The 10536-nt window shown below is 50.0% G+C and overlaps 5 protein-coding genes across 5 annotated transcripts; 1 reads left to right on the top strand and 4 right to left on the bottom strand.

Annotated features, from left to right (window-relative positions):
• Nucleotides 1–604: 604 nt before the first annotated feature.
• MAA_09992 (uncharacterized protein) lies at nucleotides 605–1065 on the top strand (the record flags this gene model as incomplete). The annotated part of the gene is made up of 2 exons (XM_007827990.1): nucleotides 605–721; nucleotides 775–1065. 2 exons carry the CDS (start codon nucleotides 605–607, stop codon nucleotides 1063–1065), a joined length of 408 nt encoding a protein of 135 aa, XP_007826181.1.
• A 1504-nt stretch (nucleotides 1066–2569) lies between these two features.
• Nucleotides 2570–3490, bottom strand: MAA_09991 (Protein kinase, catalytic domain protein; the record flags this gene model as incomplete). Its single annotated transcript, XM_007827989.1, has 1 exon — nucleotides 2570–3490. The coding sequence occupies one exon, from the start codon at nucleotides 3488–3490 to the stop codon at nucleotides 2570–2572; it is 921 nt and encodes a 306-aa protein (XP_007826180.1).
• A 433-nt stretch (nucleotides 3491–3923) lies between these two features.
• On the bottom strand, nucleotides 3924–5711 carry MAA_09990 (uncharacterized protein; the record flags this gene model as incomplete). The annotated part of the gene is made up of 3 exons (XM_007827988.1): nucleotides 3924–4919; nucleotides 4984–5543; nucleotides 5594–5711. 3 exons carry the CDS (start codon nucleotides 5709–5711, stop codon nucleotides 3924–3926), a joined length of 1674 nt encoding a protein of 557 aa, XP_007826179.1.
• A 980-nt stretch (nucleotides 5712–6691) lies between these two features.
• Nucleotides 6692–7452, bottom strand: MAA_09989 (zinc finger domain-containing protein; the record flags this gene model as incomplete). The annotated part of the gene is made up of 2 exons (XM_007827987.1): nucleotides 6692–7036; nucleotides 7090–7452. 2 exons carry the CDS (start codon nucleotides 7450–7452, stop codon nucleotides 6692–6694), a joined length of 708 nt encoding a protein of 235 aa, XP_007826178.1.
• Nucleotides 7453–8064: 612 nt separating this feature from the next.
• Nucleotides 8065–9849, bottom strand: MAA_09988 (pyoverdine/dityrosine biosynthesis protein; the record flags this gene model as incomplete). Its single annotated transcript, XM_007827986.1, has 4 exons — nucleotides 8065–8347; nucleotides 8413–8480; nucleotides 8532–8965; nucleotides 9027–9849. 4 exons carry the CDS (start codon nucleotides 9847–9849, stop codon nucleotides 8065–8067), a joined length of 1608 nt encoding a protein of 535 aa, XP_007826177.1.
• Nucleotides 9850–10536: the final 687 nt, after the last annotated feature.

Raw genomic sequence — 10536 nt, 5'->3', positions numbered from 1 at the left:
CAAGGGAGCTATACCAGCCTAAATATCAAGTGTAAGTAAACAGAGAGGCGGATCAGACGGAATCCAATGGCAAACCATTTTCATAGCCCCTTGGCTAGCGGACACGCACAGAAACGGAACGCGGATTTGCTTACGGTCCGAAAAAACGTGTTGCTCAGAATGGACGCGATAACACGGTTCGACTATCTTGCTAATGACTCTCTATCGTGAATATCCACTTTTCAAGACTTTGAGAGCTTTCGGAGTCCTGCAGGGTCCCGAAAGTTGAGAGACGGGGTCTTGATCCGCATCTTTCTCCGGAAGCCCGTTGTGTAGTCCGTTAGGGTGTCGATCGGATCCGTGGCATGCTACGCATGACTCGGTGGGCCAGCCTGTAGTATGGTCACATCACAATTCAACATATGCTACTATACTTCTCCATAAATCTTTACTTTTTATATAATCCAAAACCAAGATCGTCAAGTGGTTAGTCCGAACCTCTTGACCAAGACGACGGATACTACTCTTCTCCGTCTATATATCGGTGATTTCTTCTAACCGTACCTCAAGGGAGCTCATAATCATCCTCAACGGCATTCTTTGTTCGCGCATTCACTTCCCAACCATGCCCTCGACGACATTCCACAGCTCAGCAAGGCTCCAAAGGCCTCTGGCGTGCGTCACCTGCCAACGGCGCAAGAAGAAATGCGACCACGAATTCCCGTGCTCAAATTGTCGAAAGGTACGCTCAAATACGCAGCCAAAATTTCGCTACCGAGATGCTTACTTTTGAAGCGCGGCGTCATCTGTGTTCCAAGTACACCTGCGCCGCCTCGGAAGCGTAAGCAGTTCAAGAAGGAATTGTTTGAGCGCCTGGCAAGAGTAGAGCGACTGCTAGAGGGTCTACCTTGCGGTCCGTGTCAGACGTTACAGGCTGAAACGAACAAGTCTTTGTGTACAGCCCAGGGCTGGAGTGGTGATGGATTGACGCGCCCCAAAACACCGAAACCGGGCGCGGCATGTAGGGATCATGGGGTTCAGACAGACGATTGTAACCACGGCCAAGGCAAGACTAGTACTATTTGAAAATTGAAGGGATTATTTATTGCCAAAGATGAGCAATTCACCGCTTTCATGTGCCGGTTCTCGTGCGCAACGCGAGCATCAAATCGAAGTGGGCGAGAGCGTGTATTTCGTTTTTTTACTTCTTGGACCCGTCTCCACTTTACCTTGTTTTGTGGAGACTTGTCTCCATAATAACGGCCGCCCGGACTGGGACCCTTTGGTGTGGGGTCGGATATTCGGGTTTGAGCAAGGCTGCGTTGGATTTCCGAGACCTCGACGGCGCCACTCTCATATAAGTTGCGGCCCGTCAGCTGGGACCCGTTTCAATGTTCGTTTATATTGCTGGTACAGCATACCGCACAGCTACATGTCGCTTTTATTTCACTCCTTGGCCACACTCCGGCTCCTTGTAGAGTCACGGATTTCCAGGATTTTATAGGGCAATCCATGTCAGAAAAATATACAAAATGTCGACTCCAAACCCCTTAAAACAAAACCATTATAATGGCATTGACTACATTCTTATAATCGATTGGGTCTGAACAAGGTCTATTCGCCAATTTGACGTGTCATGCGACCCAAGGCTCTAGGCCAAGCGTCTGGTAGCATGACCTGGGTCCTGCCAGACAATGTTGCCACAGTCCCAGTCTTTCCAATCCCCATTGATCCGAGGTAATGCTACCATCTCGAGCTTATATACTCGCCCGTGTACCCCTAAAATGCTGCCTTGCGACCGATAACACGGAGATCCTATGCAATAATCATGACCCGTTCCAAGAGTTGCGCGAGGCCAGAGGCTTGTGCAGACTCTGGTTCACGATGCAGCTTCTATCTACCAATATTTGCGTCCTGCTTCTGACCATCTCTATCCAGCAAGCAGTAATAGACGATGGTCCATCGTCTCTAATTACCAATGGACTCCTCGTAAGTTTCCGTATTCTGAGCCGATGAGCAAGTATATCGGCACTCGTGTTGATATTTCTAGTCCCTGGTGTCCTTCTGCAGCGGCCTCCGTGAAATCACGTCAACATCAGTGCGAAGCGGCGTCATGGAACCGAGGTCCAATGCACAAACCATGTGCGACTTTTCACTCCTGTTGGGATTTACCATGGCTGCGAATCAGTTTCGTCAGATGAACCCACGGGCAGGATCGACCCCGATGTCGTGTGAAGAGGATGCAATGTTCTTGGGACAAGTATTGGAGCTCTCGTTTGCTTTCATCCGGCTTGAAAGGTAGGGCCAGCTGCATCGCATCACGAATCCTTGGGCTAACATGACCTATTAGCGTCGTTCATTTAGTTCTCTGCACAATTGGATTCGTAAGAAATCAGCATTTTTGAGGAATTCTGAATATTGTCATTCTGAGGGAGGAAGAGTGGTTGAGGCACCTCGAAAGCAAAACTCAAGCTATTCATAGTAGGCTTGAAGCGAGATTGCGTGTAAAATATCTTCTTCGGTCGTCTAGTAATTTAACCAACGCCGGTAGCTTGAATTGTTTGTGCCCAAGTTATCTAGCCAGCTCATTCTATGGACGTGTTACGCTGTTGTAGTATTCCTCACAAATGCGCCTTTTCTCAACCTCCTCATCTCCATCCACCAACTTTTGTTCCTTTGTCGTGCTCCCGGCGATCCCTTCTATTTCCTTGAGCAAGTCAGCCACGCGATTGTACCGCCCATGCCAGCAGTTGTCTATAATCTTGTCTATAGGATCTTCCAAGTTGACCACTGGGAAAATATCGTCCATCAAGCGCTCGACCCGATCTGGTCCTTCAAGCTCAGAATACAACTCAGTCCCCCGGGACATGTACCAAAACAAGGACCCCAGAGCGTACTGCTCTGTCGTCGGTCCAGCAACACCAAAAGCCCCGCCCTTGTCTTTCGCACCGGCTCTATATTGTCGAACGTAGGGCTCGTATCCCACATCCACGGGGTCGCCGATCGGTAGTGCATGATCAAAGTCGATTAATTTCAGTTGGTCATTGTCGTCAACCAGGACATTTTGAGGATTAATATCGCCATGGGCATACCCCAAGTTCTCTATACATGCGACTGCAGATGATAGCTGCAACATCCATTGCAGAACGGGCCGAGGGACCTTGGAGATGCTGCTTATCCTGTCGTGGAGACTGCCATGGGGAAGACACTCCAGAAAAAGAACGTCGGTTCCGCGAAAAAGGCACTTGGCAATGTACCGACAGTCTGTTTGCTCGAGAAGTTGAAATATTTTCTGTTCATTTTGTAGCCTGCTGTCTCCTGGGTGAACCGCCACCTTGGCCACTATGCTTGGAGAGATTTGCACGACGACGGAATGGCCGCCAATTGCGAAGACGGTGGAGGACGGGCAGGCAAGAAGGAGCCGCTCAATTATTGGATTGAAATCAGTCGTTTCAAACCAATTTCCAAAGTGACGAATTAAATCGTCGTAATTCATGCATAAGCCTGTCATTGTTCTTCTCCGTGGTTGGGAACAGAACGTTGATAATGTTGAAATGGTCAACTGGTGCCTGGGAACAAAAGGAGCCCAGCATATGTACCAGACGCTTCTTTGGCGTTTTTTCCATTTGATAATCCCCTGAGCATGGTGAATGCGGCACGGACTTCTTTTGCAAGATGGCGGTCAGTCCGTCGTCGACCAACAGCTGAATATTGGAGCTACCCTATAGCTAATACCAGTACTCGGAAAAGAGAATGGAGTGCGGTACATGTATGCAGCATGACTGACTCGGCCACATCGCCGGTGCCTTCTTTGTGTATTGTATCCGTCGCATCATGGTGCCAAAGCCTTGATAAGTGAGACTACTTTACAGGATGGTCTTCGTCGTGAAAGCGGTCAATTTGCTTTAGATGTGCCAGGAGTCTCATCAATATACACATCTGGTTTATAAGCACGTTGAAGCACTGGTACGATTTCCATACGCAAGTTGGCATTGCCGTCTTGTAAACCACCATTCCAATATCCCATGACAATTCACCTCTAGATCCAGGCCGTGGTTAAAGGGTGGCTTAACCATGTTCTCAGTGAAGATCTTAAGACCATTGACATAGGGGCATTGGCGACTTGTTCTCGACACTGTAAATCGTATTGTTGAGTTTCTGGGCACTTGTCGACGTTGGCTTTGAAGTCTGCCCAGCCTCACTTCTCCCACAGTCGCCTGCGATCCGTCTCCATAATGTAACAGCAAACCGGTGACCATGTCATTGAACCGGCATAGGTTGACACCAAGCAGATCGTCAAGCGGCGCCGAGGTGTAAAAGAAACTCTCCGAGATATTCCAACAATTCGGATTGTTTCCTGGATGGGGGGATATAGGCACGGGCCTGTAGTCCTCCCAAGTATTGCTGTTGCTTCCTGGTTCCGGGTCAAAGGCGAGCTCGCGTATGAAGCCGACAGAGTCATCAATGTACATGTAGTTGGGGCCATCTCGCAAGACGGCCAATCGCGAATAAGAGTACCTGCGGTTGGGGTTTTCATGAGGCCCTTCCACATAGACGTTGTCGAGTGATGTAGCTATAATTAGATCTACACCCCGATGGGGATGTGAATGGCAGTCTCGACGCCATATGTCCTTCAGAAGCTCTCCGCTACCAAGTGCAATGTAGAACCATGTGGTGCCCCTTTCGGGAAACTCATCATAGCAACGCAAATCGCTACTGGGTGCGTGTGCCATCATTGTAAGGGCTCGGCGGGCGGCATTCCAGGCTATCGAGTAGCCTGTTATTTCTGGATCATTGACCGTGATGCGGTTGAATCGGGCTGCTTGTGAGTGTTGTATTAGGGGGAAGTGCACAAGACTCGGTCGGAGGGACGGCGCAGACCACATTGGGCGTTTTGGGTTCCCTTCTTGATTCCCATGTATATTGCGGATTTTGAGACCCTAGCTCAGAAGTTAGCGCTTCTAACGGCCATGAATAAATAGTCAATGGCGTGGTAAAAAGTACGTCAAAGTCAAAATAAATGCTTTGGCCAGCAGAAAAGGGGATGTCCTGCCACCAATTCCATCGAACAGTTTCCAGTTCTACTTCATCTGCCGAACAGGCAAATAGTATGTTCTGAACGCCCAGGGGACCTCGCGAAAAGTAAATAATGTCCGCTGCGGGCTTTACTATTGGGTCATATAAAAGGATACCATCGGGATCATTGCTCAGGCTAGACACGTAGCTTTCACCACGTAGCGTCACATACGTTCCCCATGTACAATGTGCGGTGTCGATTTGCGCTTTGCAGGCCTTGGTGATGCTTGCCTCAGTTCGTATAGCCGATCGCGCAATATCAAGCATAGTGGCATCGTTGCGCATTAGGTGGTGTTGGTAGTCGGAAGATCGTCTAGCTGAAAGGTCGAACTCATTGTCCCAACAGTTCACTTCGCAAGTGGCCAAAGATGGCAGACCAACTTGTGAGCAGACCGAGTGACAGCCATGAGCGAGACCATTGATGTGTGGGCAGTTCACCATGCAGGCAAAGTACTTGCCAGGTTGATAGGCTGGATTTGCCTGGGAAGCTAGTCATTTCGTCAGAATCATGCTTGTCCAAGGCATCAATGCCACGAACCCACAAAGATGTCGTCGTTGCCTTTCAGCTGTAGTGTGCAGAGCACACAACGGGGGGCAACGCAGGAGGCAATCTGTTCAGTCATTTCAGCCCATAATTCCGCGTCACAGATGGACATTATGATGTAAATGTGCATGAGCTTGAGTTCCAGCTAAGAAGAAGAGGGGTCAATCCGTAAGTACGGAGTTGACGTGTTGGTCCTGGCAATCGGTAATGCCAGCTCATCAATCCCCAGATGAGTCAACAGTTGCCCCATTATTCCCCGCCTCTGTCATGCCTAGTATTGAGAAAAACTTTCAGTCGGTTTATGTCTTTCTTGGAATTCAGGTTGTACTCGATGCACGTTGCTTCGTATCGTTGCCCTTTGCCAGTATCGTCGCGAAGAGCGCAATCGCCCGGGCCCTTAGTATCCTTCCCAAAGCAGCTTATACAGTCGGTGATTGACGAAGCCGGTTTTTGTATTATGTAGAATATAAGGTCAATGTATCCTCTTAACGTGAAAATGCTTCAGAAAGCTGACAGGACCAAGTTTTCCTAGACTGAATTGGAAAGCTACGAACATCCATATCCCGCAGTCATGAAGGATTCATATGCCCCGATATACTGCATTCGCCAAAATTCGACCAAGGGCTTCTATCGATACGAGGCGAAAGGCACCGAATTTCCAGCTATATTTGTAGAAGTCCAACAGTCAGGCAAAACTAAAAGTAATTCCTTTAGGAATTTATGCTTTTCAGCAGCAAAATACGAAACTTCCAGGTATGTTCCAACTAGAGCACGAAATATATTATATTCTTTATATTCTTAACTATACTATATAATATTGTAATATATTGTAATATATTGAAGCAAAAAACATAATATCAAGTACATTTATATTTACTATATTTGTAAATGCTGTACAATTTCCAACCATGGATTTCGTCGTAGGCTGTTCAGCGAACCTCCAGTTTTCTTACCAGACCCAGTCTTATCTTGAAGAAGTGAAAACTCATTTCAAGAGGCTCAGAGTTGTATCGGCCCGGCTCTAGTCATTATTCATCAGCTCCTCCCAAAGCCTTCGCCATTAGAGTCTAATGTCACAGGGCAACATCAACTTCAGGCCAGACGCGACTGCAGAAAACGTAGAAACTTGAACAACGGTTTGCCCATAGCCACATCCTCGGTACAGACATCACTCTCAACATGCTGCAGCAGCCCGCTCATTGCCGAAAACGGAGTGCCACAAGTTGGGCACTCAAAGTTGTAGTCATCATCTTCGCTCGTGTAAAAACGCGACTGGTGACATTCAAAGGCGAGCTCAACCATCCAGTCATTGTCCACTTCTGAGGCGCAATTCCCTGATTCGAGGTGCAAGAGCACGGCTGAGGAAGAGCGAAATGTTCTGTAGCAGCCAAAGCATTCCATATTTTTGGCCGAATGTGTTTTTGCATGCTGTACAGTCTGATGAGAAATAAAGCGTTGAAGCCTCTTGGCGGAGCGAAATGAACACGTACGCATCGCAGATTTTGTTGCGTCGCAAAGTACGATTTGCAGATTGTGCACAGATTGTGTGCCGATACGTCATGTTCCTCGAGTAGTTGGGGGCTATCAAAGGAGCGGTTGCAGGGTACACAATGGTCGTGGACCTTTTCCAAGTGCGCTTCAAGATCAGCTCTGTTGTCAAAGTCCATACGTGTAGTGCACATTGAACATATATGGTGCTTCGAAGAGTCTCGAAGATGTTGTTGCAGTGCCGATGCTGAATCAAACGATTTACTGCATCGTACGCAGTACTCGTGGGAGGAAGAATGACGCAAGTGCTGCTCGAGGGATTCTTCAGACACAAACTCCCTCTCGCATTTGGCACAATATTCCATTGTTCCTCTTGCAGATGGCCAAATGATTTGGTGTGGTTGCACTCCAGTCGTCCCCGACGTCAAAGTGAATATATGAATGACGAGGACGGTGGGCTACCGAAGTCTGAGCCTCGGGCTGGTTTTGTTAGGGTACGACGTGATACAAGACCGTCAATGTTCCCCCCTCTTTATACGGAGTACGGTGAGACATAATTCCCTTGGTGTAACCGAATCGAACTCGCGCGAAAGGAAATTCTGCAGGGCTAAATAAGCTACTCGCCCTTTGTAAATTCATGTACTTGGGCTGGGCATCTCGCATAAACCGAGATTGTATTGCATATGAAGCTAAGGGGAAAGCATTTAAAGGGAGCAGACTTCAAAGTCAAGCAAGAATGCCAGGTATAAGCCCAACGTACTTATACTATGACCTGCTTCAGATTCTGCCGACTCAATTTTGCGGTGTACACGCAACTTGAGACCACATGCAATCGATGCCAGCCCATAACACGTCTTTCAACCAACTACTGAGTCTAGACATTTGCGCGCCATCTCCAGCCATGGAGAGAGATGAGAAGCCGTAGCGACAGACTTCAAGGTAATATCAACCGAATCATACGCAACTGTATTTGTCATTTACGCTACCGATTCCATCTTTTTAAAGTGGACATAACTCCCGCATTCTCCGCCAGTGACCCATGTGGCATCACCAGATCGCACTGCCGGCCACACGGCACTCGCCTTTGTCGTGTAGAGGCCCAGGCGCCCATCAATCTCGACCATGCAATTGTGCCAGGGCGTGGGTATATGCAAGTGGTCGCAGCAATCCAAAGCCTCGCCCGTCGGGGGAATGACATCCGTCGGAATGACGTGTTTTCCCAACATCTTGATGCCGAATTTCGGGCCAGCATTATCGTGTCTAAAAAACCATATGTTGGTATCGAGCCAAAAGGTTTACTCATATATAAACGTCGAGTCACTTACGCGTGTATGGACAGCCGCACATGGTGCGGAAACATCATTTCCACCAAATTCGAATAGGCCTGGTTTCGCTACCAAATAGTTCAGCGCCCGTCACAGTGTAGCAAAGGCAAAGGACATACCTGCATCATCTCTTTAGCCACCTCGGACGCCTTCCTCCTCAACTGGCTCCGGCTGAGATGCCTCGTGTACTGGTTCGTAGCGAGGTCCTCGAGCATAAACTTGGAGAAACCGCGATACAAAGCCAGCAGCGCCGGATCCCTGGCAATCAGATCCTCCATCGGCTCCGCGTCACCCGGCCGGAATCCCATGTCAAGAATCCGGCGGCACAGCTCGGCCTTGGCTGTCGTCTTAGTACCAATCAGACGAGGCCTGAGCGGCGGATAACCCGTGACCAGAGGCAATTCGCTCGCACCAACGAGGCCGTCGTAGTCGAACAACTCGGGCAGCGATCGGAAGCCGATTCTGTCCTTGCCCCCGAGGCGATGGGCAATCGTCTCGTTCATGGCTTGCAGTTCCGCCCCGTACTGGTCGACAACCCCGTCGTCGACGCCAACTATCCAGCGTCAGCATGCCGGGTCTGGCATTTCCATCCATATCAGGTCCTTTTTACTCACTGCAATCGCTAAACACGTGCCCGTCACTGATGATCCAGAGCTTGGCCCCCGGCCCATAGACATCCTCCACGTCTTGCAGGAACCGTTGCAAATTCGACAGGGCCACGTATTCCCCACGGTCTGGGGACTGGGACAAGACCTTCTCCGTGCTGGATGACTTGCACGGAAACGCAGGCAGGCAGAATTCGACCCGTGCCCCCCGGGACGTAAACGACCTCACCTGCTGCCGAAACACGTCTCGTCCCCCCCTGAGCCATTTGTCGTGTTTCCCGACGTACCGCAGGCTTGTATCGAAAAGATGCACAATCGCGTCGGCGGCCATGTCAGCGTCGGCGTGTCGTAAATGGCCCACGTGGGTGTTTATATCCACGCGCAGGCCGCGCAGCACCAGGTCCGCGAAAAACACGTCGAGCTCCAGAGACTGCGGCGTCGGCGACGAATCGGGCGCGAGCACAAGCCCAATGACTTGCTCATCTGCGAGCCTTGGCATTTCGAAAACCACATACTCGTGAGAGGGGGGCACACGCTCCAGGCTGTCAGCTGTCTCGGGTGCGTGCTTGACGGGCAAGCAGGTTTGCGACAGACGGTTGCGCAGGCGGCACTCCTCCCGCAAGACGTGGTCCCGGATCTGGGGCCATACTGAGGTTATTCGGGTGGGAAAGGGGCCGAAGCAGTGAATGAGATGGCCAGAGGTCTGGCGCACAAAGCCCGCTATGAACCGGCCGTGGATCGACGATCTGGACGGCAGCGAAGCCATTTCGCCAACGGGGCTGTAAATGTGTTGCGTGTCCCGGGCGACACAAGTATCAGGAGCGGCAGCCATGAATAGAATTGTCCGATATACTTTGGTATGAATCCAAGCCGTCCAACGACGCGATTGAGACTTGTTTTATAATGGATAAGGGGTGTTCGCGAAGGGGCTGGGCATCGCCGGATCCGGCTCTGTGGATGTGCAGGATTCTCGGGACTTTTCGAGATATTGAAGCTTTTGGGTCATTTATCGTATCATTATAATAGGCGATATAGTTATTGGGGTATTTTATATGGCGATGACGAGAAAATGCGTGAGCCGCAGGTGAACCGGGCGAGAGCAACGCCGCGGATCCAGCGCCGCAGACGGGACACTGCCGATGCGAACCTTGTCCAGCCTTTGGTAGGAGCCGTTGAGGGATCAAAACGAAGAATTTTGGTCATGGTACGGATAACCGTGGGGAGAGCCGCGTCAGAATGTGTGGTGAGCGTGAACAACTCTTTCCTTATAAGACTGACTGGCATTATTGGGTAGGGAGTCGAGGGACGAATCACGGGGCGAGGACTGTATAACGCCTGCGAATGCTAGGTTGGCCGGCGCGTGATTCATTACGTTTTGGTGCGCGTCCGCGTGTTTGGTCTCGTCAAAGACGTCACGAGGCGAGAGTTGGCGCGCGGTGACGGCGGCTTCGCGAGGGCTCCGAGTCAGAGCTCCATTCGTCTAGTAACAGTCGTTGGTATCAAAGGTGATTGACTGTCC

The sequence above is a fragment of the Metarhizium robertsii genome (assembly GCF_000187425.2).
Source record: "Metarhizium robertsii ARSEF 23 chromosome Unknown MAA_Scf_16, whole genome shotgun sequence".
Classification (NCBI taxonomy): Eukaryota; Fungi; Ascomycota; class Sordariomycetes; order Hypocreales; family Clavicipitaceae; genus Metarhizium; species Metarhizium robertsii.
This window is presented reverse-complemented; position numbering and strand designations above follow the sequence as displayed.